Genomic DNA, 23,713 nt, shown 5'->3' on the forward strand with positions numbered 1-23,713 from the left:
TTGTTTATATCTCACCCGGCCGCCATGACATCAGCACTCTTGATCTAGTAGGTTGCTTCCGATTGGTTATGCTACGGAAATAGAGCAGGTTCGATCCTGGAGAAATGCCATAAGAATTTTCAATTTACATGGTAGTATTTTGGTCATGGTGTAAATGTTAAGGAAACCAGTGGCCAATATTGTTACACACACACTAATTGACAAGGAGATGCATTTTTCGCATGATTAATAAACATCAACAATGGAAATGTGCATCACATTTGAATCCCACTACTGCAGCAGCTAAAGCCTACTGCTTGCCTTAAACACAGCATGCAAACAAACTCCACCAGTGTGATTGCAGTATGTTTTTGCTTTTCCTGAAATGGTGATTCTTATGAGGCAAGGATTTAACTTTGTGTATATATTTTTATTTCAAGTTAAAGTAATAACAAAAAGATGACTGATCAATTCATAGAGTAATATTTTGTGCACAGCAAATTAAAACTGCCATATTTTCCATCACATGTATAAATACAGTACAATTCTTTCATATCTTTGCCAACACTAATGAAGCTCTTCTGAATCTACAGAAAACATGGCTCTTGCCATCCACTAACGAGCATTTACAATAAGCATAGCTTTTCACTTCCACATAAACAACTATACTGCATATGGCTGGTCGTCATTCTCGAACACATGGTATTTCTTGTAAGATTCCTTGTGCGTGAAGTCTTTCTTGTCTTCTTGCCACCCTCTATCGGGTGCTTCTTTGTATTTGAATCCTGTTTTGTTTTCTCCGTATATTTTACTCACTTCTTCTATATCATCTCTGAAAACATTAAATGAAATATATAGGAATAGGATGAGAAAAAGTGCAAGAATGGTGGATAAAACTCAAATTTTGAAGGAGACAATAAACACTTACATTGATCAACATATTTCTTTTTGTGTGGTAAAGGTATACTGCCTCCATCATTTGTGTAAACTATATATATATACTGTACAAATATCATTACACAATCATTCAAAACATTATCATTACGGCTGCTTTACATGGTTTACACCAGACTAAAATTTCATGTCAAATTAAAATGTTTGTGAAGATAGTCTACTTGCAGAAATGATTAAGGAAACTTTAAAATTGGAACCAATTGTTGCCATTTACTGACAAACATTGAAAATTTTGATTCACTGTCGAAAATGGAGTACATGAAACATACATCTGAAGCATTCCATTGTCATGGGTGGGACACCCTGACTACATTTTTTATTTTCTCTGATAAGCTTACTTTTCATTTTTTCGTGATTGATTTCACCATCTATCTTGCGTCTTCGTCAGGCGGGTAGTGAAATAGATCGCGAAGATAATTTGCATGGAAAAATGCAGAGTAAATTATCTATCTCCCCTAACCGCTAAACAGATATCTTTAGATACAATGTACATTTTTTATATTAAACTGATAATTAAGCAACAACATTTTCTCTGCAAGAAATATGAAACTTAAGATTGTTGATTAAATATAAGTATCTATACAATACTTTCAAAAATTTATAGCTATAAGAACAATTTTGGGTCATGGGTGGGACAGATGAAACACTGCCTCTTCACTTAAGAAATTTTAATTTCTGTGAATTGTCAAATTATGAAAAATTATTTAAGACAAAGAGAGAAGGTGATTGACCTTTGAATTTTCTAGTGGAGTTCAGGAGGAAATCCAACAGTTCAAGGAGAAATTAGTTTTTTGATGTCATGGGTGGGACAATAGAAAAACAACTAAATCAAAAAGTTAAAATAAACTAAAAATATGTAAAATACTATCTACTTTCTACCTTAGTTATTTATGTATAATACTTGAATTTTTATCCAACAGCCAATTTTTGATTGTTCACTCACAAGATATGATAAAGTTACAACATTGCATTACATTTTAAAAATTGAAGTTCAGGGGAACTTTCTCATGGAATGTCCCATATATATTACAAGAGTAAAATGAAAACCTTAAAAGTCCAATAAAAATTGTGGAATCACACAGACCCTTTATATATTGTTAGTATATTTGTGTGTGTGTGTGTGTGTGTGTGGGTGGTTGGTGAGAGGCGGTAATACGTAAGGTTGAAAAAGAGAAAACATCTGGTCATTTTGAATTTTTGGAAAGTTCACCTTGAAAACCAAGAATTATATATACTTAAATTTTATCATGGTCCTAGAATGGCCACCCTGATCTAAATGCCGGCAGATGCGCTTCCACCTACCCAGCAAGCTGGCTGCCGCTACACGGATGACTCGACTGTGAAAGGCACTGTATAATTTACTTTATATCTGAGATTAACCTTTAGATGCCGGAGTTCTCGCACACCCATATTCTCGATGAAGCTGGCACCTTTTCAAACTTGTCACGAAAGTACAAAAATAAATTGTAACTCGAGAACTAATAGTCTTAGACAGATGAAATTGGTTTTGTTTTCTTTCTTAAAGACAGGGCTTTTAGCAGAGGTAAACTTTCTACATTGTGCCTCCCAATAATTAGTGTTAAAGGAAAAAGAAGATTGATTTAAAAAATTTAAAAAAAATGACATTTTCATTTCTATTGTCGTTTTCATCTTCAGAAGACACAACGGCGCTTATGGAGAAACCGCACAGTGTTGCCAATACAGCGCTAGCTCATGTCGCCGGGAAATGATGACCTTCCTTCACAATGAAGGTGTTACATATTTTGTATATATAATGATAATTATATGTAATTATTAATATTATACTGTGAACGTTACAGTTACCCTTTTTACAATGATCCATTGCGATCACTACACACGCGAGTGTAATGCACGAATATGACACTTCACAAATCACTTAAAAAAGTAAAAATCACTGAGCGCTCACACAACTGAATACACTTTTTCGAGAGAGGGAAAAAGTCTAAACAGACCAAAGCACACTCACTCAAGTAAGGAGTTATGGCCCACGTGAACTGATAAGACGTGAATGACTCAAGCAAGGCATGTCATATTTCTATCTTGAAGCCCCATATTTTGTCACGTGTTGGAAAGCCTTTCAAAGGTTAATTTGATGTCTATGAATTTATGTGTAAGTTGGAAACTGAAAGGTGATCTTCATTTCAGTATTAATGTCGACAGTAATGTAAACAAAAAGAACGTGTATTTGCGACAGCACTAATGTTGCTCACAACAGCAGCATTGGAAATAATTGTCAATTATTAAATTTAAGTAATTTCAATTCTATTATAACAAACTGCATGAAGTTCATATTTTTACTGAATGGAAATAAAATAACAACTCGAAAACTTGGTGGTGATTAGCCGGAATGCTGCGGTGAGCCAGCTCAAGATGGCCAGACAACGTCTCCTTACTTCGCACGCGGTTCGGGTTAAAAAGAAACTCCAAATGCATGGAAGTAATATTTCTGGGAACCTTTGAGTGGTTATAAAAAATAATTTCATTATTTTCTCCACAACTTTGTCACTGGAAGTTTTTACTTGGAATTACAGAACAAAAAATGGCCAGCGACGACATTTTCTACTGCACGAATATAAAAAATCTCCACATACTTTATTTGAATATTTTTTAATGCAAATATGCTTTACAGTATTGATAAATTCTGAGTACCACCATCACCTATGACAATTAAAAAACAGTGTCAATTTTTTTAATACTGAATGCTTCAATTTTACGGCATGTTTCAACGTTAGGAATGAAAACAATGTAAAAATTGTGTTTTCACGGAAAATTTGCATTTTTAAGTTATCTAAAATTATGTGAGCAAGTTATCAGTTTTTTGTGTTCACCATCGTATTCTCTACAAAATTTCCTGCAAAACTGCAGGTACCGATTTTACTTAAGCTAAATTTGTAAATCCAGAAATTTCACAACAGCGCGCTCGTATTTACCATAAGAAAAGCATTGCCCATAAGAGCCCATTGTGTCTTCTGAACGTGAAAACGACTCTAGCATCGACCCTGTGGATGCTGATTGGACCAAATTTGGAGGAAAGCATGACAAAAGACCAAAAGTATATGTAATGCACGTGCTGCAACTTTGAAAAAATAAATTGAAAATAAGGGGTTCGGAAATTTTGCATAATTACGGGAAATTTCGCACGTGCTGCAACTTTGAAAAAATAAATTGAAAATAAGGGGTTCGGAAATTTTGCATAATTACGGAAAATTTCGAACTTTGAGCCATTATCCCTGCTTTCTCCCATGACCCTAATTGTCGGATGTTACTTAAAATGTTGCTTTTTTTACTCATTCTCACAGTTATAATTTAAATTGTTCACAAAGATGCAGTGGTTGAGAAGTTATAGCCTTTTATCTTCAATTTATCCCATAGCAACAAAAGGGAAACCAAGATCTTTTTCAAACAGCACTTTTTAATAATAGTAACAATTGATGTATTGTTTGAAATTCGAGTATGTAATACCTTTAGGCATAAACTAATGAACAAAAAAGACAGAACTGAAATATAATGTATAGTTTTCAAGAAATGCCACGTTAATTGCTGTTGTGTGCTAACACGTGGTTGGGGCAAACTTTGACAATCAGGCCTTAGCCCCTGAATCCTTAATTGTCAGACGTTGCTTAAAATGTTACTTTTTACTCATTCTTGCTTGTAGAAGTTCCATTTTTCAAAAACATGCAGAAGTTTAGCAGTTGTAGCCACTTTTATAAATCTGTCCCATAAAATGGCTGCAATGAAGGGAAAATCAGGACTTTTTCAAACTTCGCTTGTTAATAGCAGTAACAATGGATATATTGTTTTGTAATTCGAGTATGTTGTACCTTCATATGTATACTAGATAACAAAGACAACTGAAATATCATGTGTAATTTTCAAGAAATGGCCCATTAATTGCTGTCATGTACATTGGTTGAAATATCGACCATCCATAACGGGTATACTTGTGGTGGTCGAAATTTTGACCAGTCCAGCATCTAAACATTAACCTATCAGTGTGCTAGCTTTCTGTTATTTCGAAAATTTCAACAAGTAAAAATATATATATGGGCAGCTTAACAGGCTATTGTATTAATAAATCAATTAATACGTAATCAAACAATTTTGGGAAACTATGTATCCACGGTCTTGTGGGGATGAACATCTCTGAATAGGGCAACAAGCAGGTCAAATATAGTGTTAAGTAAAGCTACAAAAAGTTACTTTCAGTAGACATGCTGTTGGTCATGGGGATTATGATGATTTTTGGGTGGGGGCACCCCTGCAACACAGCCCTACCATTAGAACAAAATTTGGCCCTCTTATGTAGTATACTAGTTAACAGCGACAACCTCTGTTTCAGGTAAGGAATGATGCATGGATTTGGTGGAAATTAAAACTATTGACGTCAGCTGCATGTAAACAATAATTTGCAGTAATTTACATTTATGCTTGTAAAATAGAAGCTTACCTATATCTTGCAATGACAACTTTCTTCTCAGTGATTGGATCTGTCACATCTCCTAAAGGATACACTACTTCCTTTACTTTGTATCCAATCTTTGTTGTCAACATCGATGGAAGTTTTTCCACCAACACAATATCACCAGTCTTGCATTTTTGTTCAGGATCATGGGCATAAAGGTATCTATCTTCTTTAAAATACTGTTAAAAATTTTACAAAAATATCATTATTGTCTTTGAAAACAGTCAACAGCTATTAAGAAAGACATGTAGAAATGTAGTACATTTTAAACCAATTCTACAATTAGAAAATACAAATTACAACCGTAACAAAAACGGACTTGTAAATATCAAGCTCTGATTTCAAAAACGAGAACTAACCTGTGTTATAAGGGTACAGTTTTAATTTTAGTAGCTGTATGTGCTGAAGATTTTGACACGCCCATCTCATGGCGTAGAGGTTTGTTTGGAGAAAGTTCTAACACTGCACCAATTTCATCGAGTTTTGCTTGTGTGTTTTAAAATTTAACGATCCAGTTTCTCGTAATTTAAGGACAAGATGTCTAACCGTATCTCTATGTGGAGGTGAAACGCCTGGGAATTTCTGTACAAATTGCCTACACACGTCCCGACACGAGTCTGTTGTCACGTAAGTGTCATACATAAGAATTCTTTGTTCTAACGTGAACCTTGTGGCTGGCATTCCAATCATCTCCTGACACAACGCACATCCACACTGCAATAACACAAACAAGTAACGGCAAGTAACCAAGAATATCACTCTTGCGCACATAACGAAATTAACACGCTCTTGGTTTACATCTGCTCGCCACTATATTCACAGCTCTGTCTTCATCTAGTCACGAACGAACAAAAAACACGAGCTCGGAGATTTCGGATTGCAAGGAAGCTCACGAAAACCATTGACTTTTAATGGTTTCGTCTGCAGCTTAATCTTGATACAGTGTTGCACATTTGAAACCTCCAAACGATCGACACAAAACTCTTTCAAGGATATAAACTTAAGCAGGACGTTACTTGTCAAAACTATGATTAAAATGTTTCATTATCTGTGGCTCTTAACATCGTTTCTAAAGTGTATTTTTTTGTGTATATAAGGGCAGAACTTGGATGAATTACAGATGATGAATTATAACACAGGTTAGCGCTCGTTTGCAATATTTATATGAATGTATGCATATGTCCATAAAAATAAGCGGGCATTACACCCGACATGCTTCTCCCGATCTCTCGGCTGAAGATCGAAATGGACGCACGGTATAATGAAACATACATGATATGGAGTTCTAAAATTACTTATTTGGGTAGACAAAAGTCTTATTTTTTTCCCCAAACAGGTGCATAATTTTTCACAACTTTTTTTAAGAAAAATCTTTAACAATAATTTCTTACCAATCCTGTACATTATGTTTGTATTTTGTCTTTTTATACCTCTTCAAATTAAAAATGACAATGAGGGTAAATGGTGGGCTACAATACAGTCCACTTTTCTTTTAAAACATACATTTCTTTATGATTAAGAGATACTTAAGACTACTTTTCGTCCCCAATATTGAAAAATATTACTTTTACCTAGTATTACATACTATGATACCATGTTATATAACACCAATCAAAGAAAAAGTGTCTGGAAAGTTATATTTTACAAGTAAGAAGAGTCTCGCCATTATTTAGGGCAGGATATATATAGGCCGCGTCCGAATCGGCAGCAGATGTCGCCTAGAGCACCGTTCCATCCGGGGACTCCGTTGTCAGAATTGGCGGCAGACATGGAGTCGGAGGGGTGACGCGAACGGGACAGATGCACGCTCCAACTCGCTTTGGCCCTGCGCTTGGCAGCCATATTGCATCTTCTGCTTTGCGGAGATAGTGTTTACTGAATAGACGATGTAAAACTCGGTTATACTTGGACATTTTATCGATAGAACTGAATGTAGAAAAATTGAAAATTAAGCAATCAGGTCACATTTCTAATATTAGTAGTAAATAAGTGTAAATCATCATTGAAACATTTGGTTGGCGTCTGCCTTCTGCTTGCACCCTAGGGTGCGGTGGGTGACGTTAGGGGCGACACCTGTCTGAAAAAGTGACAACTGTACTGCAAGGGGACATGTAGATTCGGACGACTTCGATGGCAGGCGGGGTGCTTGATATAAAAGGATGGAGGCCAAAAGGGCTGAATAAAAAGTGAAAGAGGAGAGAGGAAACACTCGCCAGATGCAGAAAAACTTCAAATTTTCGTGATGATTTGTCACATCCTCTGCAGTAGGAAAAAGGTTCATGTAGTGAGCGACATATCGTGGCCTGCAAGGTTGCCAGGTCCCGAAAGAAAAAGTAGACAGTTTCACACATGAAAAAATCATGTTCCCTTGCCAGGCTGTCAAAAACTGTGAGTGGTGAAAGGTGTAGGGGAGTGTTGCTGAAGGTGAGTGGTGTTACTGGGTGGTCTTCTTCAGGTCAGGGGATGTGGTTGCACTCATGGTTGATATATAGACCCTTTCCCATCTTTTGCATACTGAGGTGTTTGTGGGTTGGGGCAAGGAGTGGACGATTGCTACTTGGAAGCAGTCATTGAAGGGAATATTGTGGTGATTGGTGCGGATGGCAACAGCAAAGTCCAGGTTTTGGGTGGAGGAGTGGTGGTTGTTGATGCGGAAGTTCAGGGCTGTGGATGTTTCCCCCAGGTAGAAGCTCCCACAGATATTGCAGGTGAGGATATAAATGAGGTTAGAGCTGTAGCACGTTCCTTTGGGATAGAGGGTGAATTTGCCAGTGGCAGTGTGGATCTGGAAGGTGCGGGAACTGACAAATATGGGGCAGGTTTTGCACCTTAGGCAGGGGCCAGTAGATTGTGAGTAGGCAGATTGTGGTGGACCAGGATGTTTTGGAGATTGGGAGGGAATTTGAAAACCACTCTGGGCTTGTCGGGGAAGATGTTTCTGGTGTCAGGATCACTGTGCAGGATGGGAAGGAGGGAACGTAGAGTGTGTGTGATTTTGTTGAGGTGGGGGTGATATTAGGTGACAAGTGCAGGGGGATTGGTGGCAGATTTCTTGGTGGAGGTGTATGAAACAGCTCGGGATATTTGATTGGTAACCAGGGTGGAGGGATATCCACGGAGGTTATAGTTTTGTCAGGAGGTGGATGAGGTGTTGACCTCTGAGGGCCAGGGAGAATGGGATGGCTTTCTTGGTGTGGCACGGATGGGAGCTGGAGAAGTGTAGGTATTGCATATGGTTGGTGGGTTTGATGTGGATAGAGGTTCCCAAATGTCCTTCCTTCGTGTGCACATTTACATCCAGGAAGTTGATTTGGTTGGTGGAGTGGGTCCAGGTGAACTTGATGGAGCTGAAGTGGTTTAGTTGGTCTAGGAAAGTGGTCAGGGACGGTTCTCCATGTGTCCAGAGCATGAAGATGTCATCAATGAAACGGAGCCAGAGGAGAGGTTTGAGAGACTGAGTCTCCAGGAAGAGGTTGGCATAGGATAGGGCCATTCTGGTACCCATGGCTGTGCCCTGGATTTGAAGACAGTGTTTGTCCTCAAAGGTGAAGTTGTTGCACGTGAGGACAAGGTGAGCTAGATGGGTCAGGAAATTGGTTATGGGGTTTTGGTCTGTTGTTGAGGGATTCTATGGAGCGGAGGCTATGGGAGTGAGGTATGTTGGTTTAGAGAGAAGTAACATTGATGGCAAGGATGGTGTTGGCAGGTAATAGTGGGAATGTGTTGATATTCTGAAGGAAGTGATTGGTGTCCCGGAGGTAGGAGGGCATAGCTTTAACAAGAGGCTGGAGGTGGAAGTCGACAAAGGCTGAAATTCTTTCGAAAGGTGAGTGGGGTCTACCAGGGTTGCCAGGTTTATGGATTTTGCGCAGTAGGTAAATAATGGTACGACTCTTACTTGTAAAACGTATATATATAAAATATGGTTCAAATATGAATTGAAAGCAGCTTGTTCTATTTTTTCCACTTATGGCCATAAAAAATAAACTTATTTTCCACAAATTATAATTAACCTAATATACACTCCTCACAAAAAGTTTAGAATACTTATAGTAGGCACAGCAAGTTTGGAATATTATTGTATTAGGCAATAGGTGATAGGCATGGTGGTATATGTCGGCAAAAAGATGAGAACGTCCACCAGACAGATACCATATGTTGTTGCATTCCAAACTTTTTGTTAGGAGTGTATATATATAAAAATATAAAAGTATATGCCCATACTTGAAAATGAAGTAAAAGTGCATGTGTGAAAACCAAAACTTTATTAATTACTTTTGAATCAAGAATCAGTGTGTGCAAGATGATTTTATCTGAGGTTACATCCTCTTAGGCAGACATACACTGGGGTGTGGCATGAGGCAGGCACATGCCACAATGTCTTGTGCCAGGCATCAACATGCTTAAATTTGAGCCACCTACCAAATGTCTTCCAGGTTATTAGTAGTGCTGTCTGCACATGTGTGTGTGTAGGTATATGTTTTGTGCAAATTAATATATTAGGAGGTTTTTTACATGAGATGATTGATTGAGTTGGTGTTTTAAGTCTACTTTATGCACAGTAAGGCTAATTAGGACCGGACCAACAGTTTAAAGTGGGATCTGAACCACCATGTTCCTCTCATTGGGTATCAAAGCCGGAACCCCTTGATTAAAGGCAATGACGCTATCACTGCACCATTGGGGAGGCCCTTTTACATGAGACGAAAAATCTCTCTTTCATGATGTTCATATCCATCAGTGACAACTAGTGTTGGACGATATATTGTGTAGATGATATATCGCGATAATGAGAAACTATTGTCCAGGCAATATCAACTAGATGATATATTATCACGATATTTTGACGATATCAACTAGATGATATATCGTCACAATATTTTGTCGATATCAACTAGATGATATATCGTCACAATATTTTGTCGATATCAACTAGATGATATATCGTCACAATATTTTGTCGATATCAACTAGATGATATATCGTCACAATATTTTGTCGATATCAACTAGATGATATATCGTCACAATATTTTGTCGATATCAACTAGATGATATATCGTCACAATATTTTGTCGATATATATCACGTCTGCGACATATTGTCACAATATTTCGGCGACATATATTGTGTAGGCAATATATGTCATGTTTGCAATATACTGTCACGATATTTTGGTGATATATATCATGTCGCCAATATACCGTCACGATATTTTGGTGATATATATATCATGTCTGCAACATATTGTCACAAGATTTCGGTGACATATATCGTGTAGGCGATATATGTCACAATATTTGGCAATATATATCGTGTTTACAATATACCATCATGATATTTTGATGATATATATCATGTCGGCAATACATTGTTAATATTTGGCGATATATCGCCAATATCACAATATGGAAACATATAATATCGACTATATTATATTGACGATATATTGCGATATCAAATTTCCCATATCTTCCACCCCTAGTGACAACTGCCAATGTCTCTCAGTATTCATTCATTTCATCATATCATTCCATTTGTTGCAATTACCATAAAATGAAAGAAAAACGTGTAAATAAAGACAAAAATGCATCAATGTACAAACAGCTACATCAAGATGAGAAGAAAGAACCATGGCTAGGGTTACCAGACTGCTATAAGGGAAAAGTAGAACATAATGTTCCAAAATGTAGGACACAAAACATTTGCAAAATAATAATACACATTTCTATAGAACACGTTACAAAGTAATTTAAAATTTACACTTTTAAGTTTTTAAAAATTAATTTCTTCATGAATTCTTAAATGCAAAATTCCCAAACTTGTAATCATACTAAACAATGCACCTCTTACTACATGTTTTAACTGGTACTTTTCATAGGAGCCAATCTTTCTCAAAATTTCAGGTTTAGTCAAAATATATTTATGAGACACTGAACAGTCAAACTGTTTGAAATTATAGGGACCAGTACCAAACTTTTTACAGACTTTATGAAAAAAGTATTTCTCTTGCGAGTAGAGTTGGAAGTGGTTGGAAAAACCTGGCTTTTGGGGGGGGGGGGAGTTTTCTTCCGCGGCTTTTTTGAGGGTTTCTACCAAAATAATAAATCCAGAATTCTTGACTTTTCTTTTTCCCCCTTTTTTTTAATGTTTATTTAATCGACCCTGACTTAGGTAAAGTTGGAAATTTGCAATCAAGAAAATAAATATTTATTTAATGAAAAATCCCTACATAAGGGCCAGTTAAGATGTAAACTGAAGCTGTATTTTAGAAGAGAATTAAACCTGCTTTATCTATCAATGCATCCTGGACTGCATTTGGCAGACTAGCAAGGCTTTGGTGTCTGGACTCGCAGCCAGTATAATATTATGTAGGGCTTTGTGTCGGTTGTCCCTATATGTTTGTGACTGTCCCTTCATCCATCTTATCTCCTCATCTTTGTGATTAGCCGAAGGGGCAGAAAAGTGAAATAAAATAAAATAAATCAACCGATCAATGATTGTGGTAGCAAAAATCCTTGACCACAAGAATAATTTATCGGCTTTTTATTGACTTCTTTAGCTACTTCTTGATTTCTTTGCTTTTTCTTGACTTCCATGACTTTCTTGACTTGCAAACCCCCTGAATAACTTTGTTCTCTATATCCCTGCTTTACAATCAAAATATTGAATCAGTATAAACCCTACGGCAAAAGAATCCACTCAGGCATTGAACAGTGACATCAGCAGTACGTGGTCCCAAAACTTTGTTCATTCATTGCTTCCGTTATCCTGTTTGCTTTCTAGCAGGACAAACATTTATTTTCTTATGAGTGAATATGTAAGTTCTTCTTAAAGGTCCACATAACCACTTTTTGTAGATGCAAAATAATCTACGCATTTATTTTTAGTGGTTTTTATTTTATTTTATTTGCTACGTTTCGTTCTGGTTTCCCAGAACTTTTTCAAGCTACACCAAAATATACATACAACACCTGATGAATGACTGAATCAAAATAAATTTCACTATTGAGTTTGGAAGCGCAGTAATTGACTTGTAACTTGCATGCTTTTTCCTTTTTACATATTTTCCTAATTAATATTATGTGATGCTCAAAATGTAGGACATTTATGATATTTTTCAAATTCGTCCCGGACGCCGGACTTAATGCTAAAATGTAGGATATGTCCGGGAAAAACCGGACGTCTGGTAACCCTACTCCTGGATGCCAGACATAAGGCTAAAAAGTAGGGCATGTCCAGGCAAAGCCGGATGACTGGTAACCCTAACCATGGCAAGCTCATTAACTAAAGTGGGTAGTCATTTGTTTTCTCCTCTCGCTTCCCCTTTGCTTGTGCCCGAGTGTCCCTGTGTTGCAAGGTTACACAATCACATGGACTGCATTACCCACTATCCCTCTGCTTGCTTACAATTGAAAATTTGGCAACGGTGTCAGGATTTTGTCTCATCTTGGTCCAACTGTATGCCACTTCAGGCAGAATGGAATGTCTGTAGTGATATGCCTACCTGGTCCTTTAATTTGATGATTCGAAGTGAGCATATCCCAATTACCTAATTACGCCAATCTGCATCATTTAACTTGATACCAACTGACACTTCAAACTGGAGTTCTAACTCAGGTTATATTGTGGCCCTATTCAAAATTTGTGCCAATTTGGTGCGACATTTGAAGAACAGTTTACTTCGTTGGATGCTTTAATTAACATTACATCAAGCAAGTTCAGGTTAATTGTGCCAATGGAGGGAAAATGAGGCCATGGCTCTCGTTAAAGGTGCATAGAATCACTGAATATTGTTTTGTTTCTTTTTTCACCAGGTATTTTACTTTGTTTTATGAGAATGAAATATGAACTTATGAAATGGATGATTGGGTGGCCACATTGATACATCATGTCTTACCCAGGGTTCAACTTGGGACCCTGAACTTTAATTCATATTCAAGTTATGACCAAATATGTTTTTTTCGGAGCGAATTTACAATACTGAAACCTCCCCGATTTTTGTAATATTTCGCATACTCACTAATTGAGGCCTCCTAATCACAAATTTGAAGTTAAAATTTGGGGGTGACGTGTAGAAATTGCAAAATAAGCAGAACAGAACCCTGGATTTCTCCATGAAAACAATGGTTATTTCAATATTTTATGTCTTAGAACGAAATTTCAACTATGTTTGCCTAACCTAACCTTACCGTGAATGGATTGTGGGGCACCGTAAAAAAAATGTCATGCCCGGTTGGCTCAACCATCTTTAAAACGTTCTTAACAAGTTGATAGTTAACGCATCACTAAAATCTTAGCAGCCTGTTAAACTTTTAATGTTCGCTCAAGCGATTTTATAGGTCCGTTAACTAATGGCATGTTAGAGACGTTTTGCTTTGATGCCTTGCTCAAATCATACTTTGATACGAGAAATGCAAGGTTTTCATTGGTTGCACCGGGGACAGTAGACTGTGCGTAAGCGGATTTGAGTTTTTTTGTATGAAATCCCAGGAACAAAAATAAATATGTAACACATAAATATATGTTTAAGAAATTAATGTTAGTTAGGTATTTACGTCCGCACACCGAAAATGTTATGTATTAGGATTAACAGTTACATTGTAATTTCGTAAGTTAGATTTAAATGAGTGCCTACCGACTGCCAATACAAGATCATAAATATATAAATAAAAACTACTGTTCTAGGTTAGGGTAATCTGTTTGAAGTTTGATAAATTTAATTATATTAAAATGGCATTGCAAAAGAGGTCTAAAGGTGGAAATGAATGAGTGTTTGCTAGAATAATTTTCCTCAACAAAAGAGAACATTTCACGAAATGTACACCATGCATAACTTAACTCACTGTGCCATGGCAATTAAATAACATGTAAATATTGCAAGTCACTTCTATTGGCATTGCAAACAAGAAATCTACTGTTTCCAAAAAATCACTGACAAAATAAGAAGGCACGTAAAATGTTTACGAGTATGATTACCGTTCATGCATATGTACAAGGGACGTTTCTGAATGGTTGTGATTTTGTTTCGTACAAATATTTTTCAAAGAAAAAATATACATAATACAAAACGATATTTTATATTTGGTTTATCATAAATGGTAAAAAGGACAAGTACACTGTTAGACAGTATCCTCACCACTTGTACGAACGTACCGTGCAAAGAATAATTTCCGAATGCGTGGTAGTGTGTTTTACAAACAAATATGCATACTTTTACAATGTCTATGCACGAAACTACATTACCAGAAACAGCTTAGGTTCTTAATGAAACATACATGTGTAGTACGGTACTTTACATTATGTTTGGTTATTCATTATGTGATGAAATTGTAGTCATTCAGAAAATGTACCTTGTACATGGAACGGTTGATTACTATGATATTTTACATTTAATTTATCATAACTGGTAAAAAAAACATAAAAAGTACACTGTTAGACAGTATCATTACCACTTGTACGTATGTACAAGGAAAAATTTCCGAATGGATGGTAGTGTGTTTTTCAAACAAATATGTATGCTCTTACAATTTCCATGCACGAAACGACAACACCTTTAAACTGCTTAGGACCTGAAGCTTTTTTCCTTAATGAAACGTACATTTGTAGTATGGTTCTTTACAATATGTTTCGTTATTCATTATGTGATGAAATTGTAGTCATTCAGAAAATGTACCTTGTACATGGAACGGTTGATTAATATGATATTTTACATTTAAGTTATCATAACTAGTAAAAAATATAACAAGTGCACTTAGACAATATCATTACCACTTGTACGTATGTACAAGGAATAATTTCCAAATGGATGGTAGTATGTTTTATGTCACTGTACAATGTCAAAATGTTACAATGTCCATGCACGAAACTATATACCTAAAACTGCTCAGGACCTCAATAATAATAACTTCACCTTATACAAATTGAAATATAATTAACTGAAAGCATATATTTTTTGGCACGACAGGCAAAATTAATAAAATTTGAATAATGTGTGATGATCACGATGCCATTATTGACAAAACTTTTTTAAAAAAAGTACATTGATACAATATTTCTCATTTAACTTACATGTGATTTTTGATTTGCAGTACGAATTTATAATATGAATACGAAATGGGAAAATTATTTTGGTGTATAAAGAAATCGAACTAGTGTATGTTTTGCGATGGTATGCAAATAATGTGTTCAAATCGGTTTGGGATAACCTTTTAACACAACAGCTGGCATACGCAATTTCGCCATCTTATTTCCGACACAACACAACGCGCTGTTAAGCACTTTAATGAAGCAAAAGAGTGCCTTTAGATTTAGAGATGACATTAGAGGTCTGTTAGCCTTAACGAAGGTTGGAGAAATGCCTCAATGTGCTAATGGAGCGTTAACTTGATTTAACGCTTCCTTAAAGTTTAACGCACGTTGAGCGAACTGGGCATCAGTTTCGTAGCACTTGAGCGACAAATTTTAACTACACAATCGTGATCAAGTGTCCTAAATTATTGACTATGCGAAATATGAACGACAGCCCTGATTTTTTTTATATGTACTAAAATAGTTACTAAAAAAACTTACAAAAGAAAGAACTTTATTTCCTACCTTCAAAGTAGCCATCTTCCTCACACCACATACATTACTGAACAAGTGAACGTTACGTTGAACAAACATGGTTTCCATGCTTGTATATGGAGAATGAACGTGGTAAATGAAAAGTTTACTTTACAACTTCTACACGTCAATTAACAATTTCAACACGTCACCCCCACATGTTAACCTCAGATACTTCATTGGGACTATGTATTTCGTGAGTATAAGAACTAGGATAGAAATTGCAGAAGGGTCCGGTATTGTAAATTCTTACCGGTTTTTCACATAACAAACATGTTTTCTTTTAGTTCAGCACTTTCTGCCCATGTAGTTCTGTGCTTTACAGCTGTCATCAGGATTTGATGTAAACCATAATTTCAGTGAACCTTCAAGGCATGGACTCCAATTCAAAACCAATGAAACTTAACCTTCCACTTTTTTCTGTACCACCTGCTGACTCTTGGGACTTTTTGTACAACCTCACTGTTTTCCGTAAGTGAACAGAGAAAGCAGGCTCTTCTGGCTTGGGTTACTGGACTTTTCAAGGATTCCCTTCACACAGAAAATTTGGGAGTGACGAACATGTATTCAGTCATGTGGTGCAACAGATTTCAGACCTTGTGAAGAGACGAGAGCAACCCACACATTTTTTTTTTGCAAAATGAGGGAACTAGCATTAGAAATGTTGGTAACATTATAGTATAGGGGTGCCGGATTTCTTCAAATTTACAGGGGAAAGTACTTACGGAAATCGTTTTCTGTAGCGTTGTGGAAGTTCGTGAATGTAGTTTTGATCCATTTTAATGCGAATACATGTTGTTTTCTGCGAAAATCTCTGTCCGACACGCTTTTTCTGCTGCTGCCATTTGCTTTCTGCACGAGAGCACAATAGACAAAACACTCGCACAACGCGCAATGAACCAGTACACTGTCACCATAATGTGTGTTAGAGAATCGAAATAACAAGTAACAGTAAGTACTCGTAAATGTAAGAAATATACATTATCTTACTTAGAAATGCATTATTTCACTTTAGGAAATGTTCCGCATTCCAAAATAGTATGTTAGAAATGTAAAAAAGTGCGAAATATATGATTTATAGGTGTCACCCCCATACTATAATAGTACCGAAATGTTAAATTTCAATGGTATTTGTCCCCCAACATCTCAGCCTCTCCTGATCATGATAGGTCATAAACTGTTGTGAAGAATGATGAAATTGCAATAAAACAAAAGGAACTTAGACCCTTCCTAGTTGAAATACAGTTGCATCAAAGACTTAAATCTCACTGCAATATGTATATGAGGCCTCCGTGGCAAAGTGGTTAGCACATCGCGCTACGATGCCAGGGGTCCAGGCCTGGGCATGGATGTTTATGCATGTCCATTCATCAATTTCATCACTCATCCTTATCTTCACAAATTAGCCAAACGTGGCACAAGAGGCAAAGTAAAATAAAGCAACGCCAATCAATCAATATGGATATAACATTTATATAAAACACAGTAATGTTGTTGATGGTTGTTAGTTTTTAGTTCTTTACTTCACAGGGTAAATGTCTGCTATATCGGAGACACATTTCTTCATTTTTACAGAAGAAACTACTTACAGAAATGAGTTTCTGTAGTATTTTGAAAGTTTGTGGAGGTATTTTCTCACCGTAGAATGCTGCACAACAAGAAATAAGCACTTTTGATATAATAAACTTGCATTTTGTGCAAAGCGACAACATTATGCCGTTGTTTCCATTATGAACCTGAAGATGGCGCGAGCGTCGAAAGTCACGCGGTCTCGCCAGTGTTTCCTAACGTGCCTTTTTTACGAGAATTTTATTATTATTATTTTTTTTTTAACTAGGCTTACCTCACCTAACCAAACCTACCTTAACCTTGCCTGAAATGGTTTCTGGGGCTATCGTGAATGATTTTTGGGGCTATCCGTCAATGGTTTGTGATGACATAATGAACTCGAAAGTAGGTATTTTTCGGTTAAGAAGGTTGAAACACTGCATAACCACTCCAAATCGACAAAACACAAGCACGACGCGCGATGATCCACAGCTGTGCGTGCCATATTGTATGTTCCGCAATGGAAGAAAGGACCCAAATGAATTACTCGTAATGTGAAAAATTGAAGTTATTTTCGTGTAAAATGCATAATGGCACCTTCAAGTATGTTCCGCAATACACAATTGGGTAACATTATCGTATGAGGGAAACAGATTCCTTCAAATTTACAGGAGAAAATACTTACGGAAATCATTTTCTTTAGCGTTGTGGAAGTTCCTGAATGTAGATTTGATCCATTTTAATTTGAATGTGTGTTGTTTTCTGCGAAAATCTCTGTCCGACACGCTGTTTCTGCTCCTGCCATTTGCTTTCTGCACGAGAGTACAATGTTCTGTGTGTTAAGATGATGCAACCCCGTAGCCAGTGTTTCAGCCTCGCCATGTTTTCACTAGAACATGACGTGTCGAGTATTTTTAATTTTTTTTAACTATGCTTACCTAACCTAACTGAACCTAACCTTACGGAAAATGGTTTTTGGGGCTAACGTCAATGGTTTGTGAGGCTAACATCAATGGTTTGCGACGTATTAGCATAATTTCAAATCTGGGCACGAAAGTAAATATTTTCCGGTGAACGAGGTTGCAACACTGCATAAATCGACAAAACACTCTCAGAACGCCCCCTAAACCAGTACGCTATCACGGCCATAATGTGTTACAGATTCGAAACAACAAGTAACAGTAAGTACTCGTAAATAGAAGAAATAGACATTATCTTAGTTAGAAATGCATTATTTCACCTTAACAAATGTTCCACATTCGAAAATAACACGTTAGAAATGTAAAGAAGTCCGAAATATATGATTCGTAGGTGTTTCCCTTATACGATAAAGTACCCACAATTGGTAAGTACGAACCATTTAAGACTGAAAATATCCGATAGAAATGTGTCTCCGATATAACAGACATTTACCCTTCATAGTAGTAGGTCTTCCATGAAAATTGTTTGACAAGGTCGGTATCTATCGGTGAGAATACGGTTTTATGCATAGTGCATGCAATTAATACTCATTCATCCAGAGAACTGCACTCCACCACGCAGACCTAAGCAGTAATTCTGTTCCTCGAGTTTCATAGATAAAATGCTTCACTTACGAAAAATAGAGTTGAAATACCCCCCATATATGCATTCTTATACGTTTGTATATCTGTATCGAACAGGACAAGTACAATAACGAAATTAGTATGAGGCAATGCGAACTTGGGCCGAGACATTGAATATTAAATATGTTCCTCAAGTTAGCCTGACGCGCCAGCCTGATCTGCGCATCCGTCAGTTAAGCTAGGCAGTACGTTCAGGCTGGTTTCTAAAAGGCTAACTTAATATAACTAATTACATGCATTATAATGCAAATACACGAACAGATATTTCTATTATTATGTAAGTTTCCGCCTGTGATCTTCCCTACGAAGAGTAATTAACGAACATTGCGATGTAAGATGCTTTTTACTGAGTAATTCTCATCTCCACAAACTATATCTATAAAATTGAAATATTGAGACATACCATCAGCAGGTTTTTATCCAATACCAACTTTTTCACACGGACTTTCGTGGCTTCCTTTTGCGTTGTGGGAAGACATTGTCCCATTAGAATTCTTGCCGTTCTTCTGGCAGCCGCCATTATTTACAGATATGTCTGAGTATATCGGCTACACACTTTGGCACATCTCGAATATTATGTAGAAAAATTGGCATAATCGAAATCATTAAATTAAATGAGGAAATTATTACATGCAACGAACGAGCGGGAGCATTTTCTCTCATGTAATTGGATGTGACCATTTGCGCGATCACAAGGGGAGGGGCAGGGAAGCTTCAACCGTAAACAATAAGGCAGTGTCTGCTGCCACGTTGTTTTTCTGCTCGAACCTCAAAAAAGATGCGCGTTGCAGTAGGCTCGGTCTTTGTTTTATCGTGATTTAATCATGCTATGTATCCAATTACGTCTGTAACACATACTGTGAAGTTGTAGCGATTACTTTCACAAAAATGTTTTAAGATTAGGTCCCTCAGCATTCTTCTAATAATAAACCTAAATGCTCTCGTATTTAGGTTAAGTTCTGTTAGCATTAAAATAATATCGCTAAATGTTTTCTGAAGAAAAAGGTTCTGAATTACCTGTACATTCATTCCCACTAAACATAAACTTGCATTTCTCTCGTCTTAATCTGTTCTTAAGATTTGTAACAGCCTCTTAGCAGATGAATTACGTGGCAGCAGCAAATTTGACACTTATTCTTACTGCTGACACGTGCGTGGCAGCAGACTCGGCCAAACAATAAACATTGGTGACGTCTTCAGTATGTCTGTGGGTTTCCCGGAACTTCCGGCATTCCGGTTTGCACCCGTCCCCGTTGTTCTTCCTGTACAGATTGGGTCTCTCTTATCGCACAACACTTTAGCAACCTTGTATACTGACGTCACGGGAGAAATCATTTTAGGATAGGTAATAGGTAATTTGCACGGTAATACTCATGGATCCCACTGTACCTACATTGTTAGGCTAGGCTACATTGGTTTAGTTCTCTTAGCCTAAATAATTATTTTTAATTTTATTTATGCTAATGGAACCTAACCTAACAGGCCTAACCTAACCTCGTAGACATTCCTCCTCATCTGACGTCAGAACAAGGTTGCAGAAATGAAGTGCGAACGGGCAGACCCGTACAGATCACCGCCATACGAATTAACCCTTTCGGTCACAGATATGTTATAATTTGAAATAAATCTCCATTTTCATGTATACCGGTAATGTTTATTTTGATGTAAGAATGAAGAAAAACAGCATAAAATAGTTTTGAGTACAGCATACCTGGGGGGGGGACGTACAATATATTGGACACTGTGACTTGATGCACATGACATAGGTTTATATGAATAGCTGTATGATCATTTTTTAAAATGATGGTTATCATAAAAACAATCACGTTCCCTAGTGAAACACAAAGGCACACCACACTTACGACATGCAACAGTTTTGAGTCCAGGGTGTACGTACAATATATTGGACACTGTGACTTGATGCACATGGCTTAGGTTTATATGAATAGCTGTATGATCATTTTTTACAATGATGGTAATCATAAAAACAATCACGTTCCCTAGTGAAACGCAAAGGCACACCACACTTACGACATGCAATCATGGTTTTCTTATCACAGACTTCATATTTGCACGTGGATGCATTCTTCTGCTCGAGGAACTTGGGAAAATGGTCGATGTTATCGTAACGTAAATGACTTCCACTTGGCACTTTGGGGAGTATAGCTGGTTTTGCAGCCTCGTTTCTACTGCTTCCCCTTGTAGATTTGACTTTGTTACATTTCATCAGATCCAGTGATAAAGTTTCACGAAACTGAAATAGGTCCATAACATCTTTTTGTGGAATATTGCACGTAGCTGCATCAGTTCTGTATTCAAGCCAAGCATTTGCACATGCAAGATCAAAGAAGTGAAATATTACTCGTAGGGTCCACTTCCTTGTTTTCATATTGATTCTATACAGAGCAATGAGCATGTCAATGAGATCCACTCCTCCCATTTTGCTGTTGTAGGTTTGTACAATTTCCGGGATGGGCACATCAATATATTTTGCTTCTTTCTTGCTCCATCTTCTGGCTGCTGTGTCACACTTTTCTCCAACAAAAGAAGATATCAACGAGACCGAACGATTATCTATCCAACGAACAGCACAGATATCAGAGTCTACATCAACTCTATAGTCTACACTGCCTCGGGGAAGCTTCTTCATTTCCTTCTCTGGTTTCAAAGGACAGTGTTCCGAGCGATTTTGTCGAATGGTGCCAACTGCTAAAATACCCTTTTCCTTCAGTTCTCGTAAAAGTCGGAGAGAAGTGAAGTAGTTGTCAAATGCAAGTTTGATGTTTTGATGATTAGGTGGCACATTACAAAGATGCAGCACAACAGATGCTCCAACACCCAAGTCGTTTGCTGTATTAGTAACGAACTTTGTAGTACTCCCTTGATGCACAAGGAAATCAGTTACTAAACCTGAGGAGGTGCAAAGAAGGAATACCTTCACTCCCCATGGTGAAGGTTTTCCTTTGATGTATTGCTTGATGTTTAGATTACCCTTGAAGGGTATTATCTGTTCATCTACTGAATAGTATTCAATTTTTGGAAGGCTGTTGTATTTCTTCTGGACTGCTGATAAGAGTGGTTGTACTTTCCATATCCGATTTCTTTCATCAGGTTTTGTGGTATCCACAAAATGGAAATATGTGGATTTTGGTGTCTAATTTGTACATTTTATTTAGATACGTATAATCAAATGAATTTTTCTCAGACCTGCCCTTATTATATTACAGAACCAGCTCGGAAGAAAACAAAGGCAGCTTCATGGAGGAAGAAATAATTTTCACCTGTGCAGTCAGTGTGGATTGACCCTTACATGCATAATATTACTGACTCTCCTCAGACAACAAAAACTCCATACCATTACTTCAAAGAATATATTCCGGATAATCTGCTGGACACTATGGCTACTCATACAAACCAATATTCCATTTTGAAGAAGGGTACAAGTGTCAACACAAACGCTTTGGAGGTGGAAGCCTTGATAGGAATTCACATCAAGATGGGAAGTCTGAATTATCCCCGTGTGAGGCTCTATTGGTCTAACAATTCAGGAACAAGAATACCAGTTATTTCGGAAACAATGCCAGTAAATCGTTTCTTTACTCTAAGAAGCAATTTGCATCAATCATCTGTAAAACAGATTTTACGTTTCTGCAATTATATTTCATTGGTATTATTATTATTATTATGGAAGAATATTTATTAGCATACCAAAAAATTTGATTACCTTGTTACAAAGAAAAATGCATATATTTATGTTATTTGATTGTTTGATTTATTGAATTAATTTATTTTACTTCGCGTTTTGTGCCAATTGGCTAATTTGCGAAGATGAGGATGAGTGATGACATGATGAATAAACACACACAAATATCCATTCCCAGAGCGGGAATCGAACCCGGGACCCCGAGCGTCGTAGCGCGATGTGCTAACCACTTAGCCACGGGGTCCGGCATATTTATGTTATTGTAATATCTAAAATCATATAATATTTGTTGTTATTATTATTATTGTGGAAGAATATTCATTAGCATATCAACGTATTTGATTTACTCATATCAATTGTTACCTTGTGGTTCATCTTCTTTATCACTCTCAGAATCGTTTGTTCCTAGAGTGCAATCGGGTTGGAGCTTGGAGTGATGAATCTGGCTGATAAGTCTGAGAGTACGACACAGTATTGATCAGGTCCAGTAGTTCTTCCTCAGTAACATGTGCATGAACCTTGTCTGTTCTTGCAGTCCTTTTTCTCACCCTTTCTGTTGAAGGCTGTTGTTGTTGAGAACCTGACGACAAAATACACTTTTATAGGCCTAGCAGTGGCGTCGCTAGGCCCTTTTTGGGGGGCTTCAGCCCCCCCAATCCCTCGATAAGCCCCCCCAACTTTTAGCTATTATTACATAGAGTATTTCGAGAAAACATATTTGAACAATTGTTAATGCAGGAACATACCTATAGATACAAAAAAATACCTGAAGAACTTGACATATACCATCACATCCATAGTACATTTAATGAACGCCATTCCCAAAGACATGTTTCCG

At 37.0% G+C, this 23,713-nt stretch overlaps 1 protein-coding gene across 1 annotated transcript; it reads right to left on the reverse strand.

Moving 5' to 3' along the window:
• Positions 1–388: 388 nt before the first annotated feature.
• mRpS17 (mitochondrial ribosomal protein S17) lies at positions 389–19,840 on the reverse strand. Its single transcript, XM_083138468.1, has 3 exons — positions 19,576–19,840; positions 5,402–5,595; positions 389–811 (listed from the first exon to the last, which is right to left on the reverse strand). Exons 1-3 carry the CDS (start codon positions 19,690–19,692, stop codon positions 643–645), a joined length of 480 nt encoding a protein of 159 aa, XP_082994594.1. The 5' UTR covers positions 19,693–19,840; the 3' UTR covers positions 389–642.
• Positions 19,841–23,713: the final 3,873 nt, after the last annotated feature.

Source organism: Lepisma saccharinum, chromosome 17 (assembly GCF_977018435.1).
Source record: "Lepisma saccharinum chromosome 17, izLepSacc3.1, whole genome shotgun sequence".
Classification (NCBI taxonomy): Eukaryota; Metazoa; Arthropoda; class Insecta; order Zygentoma; family Lepismatidae; genus Lepisma; species Lepisma saccharinum.

Excerpts from the sequence above, each read along its gene's own strand:
- mRpS17 (XM_083138468.1), bottom strand. The coding sequence starts at position 19,692 with ATGGCGGCTGCCAGAAGAACGGCAAGAATTCTAATGGGACAATGTCTT. Across the intron at positions 5,596-19,575 it reads TGGATAAAAACCTGCTGATG|TATTTTAAAGAAGATAGATA; the intron begins GTATGTCTCAAT and ends AATTTTTAACAG. Across the intron at positions 812-5,401 it reads GTTGTCATTGCAAGATATAG|AGATGATATAGAAGAAGTGA; the intron begins GTAAGCTTCTAT and ends TAATGTTTTCAG.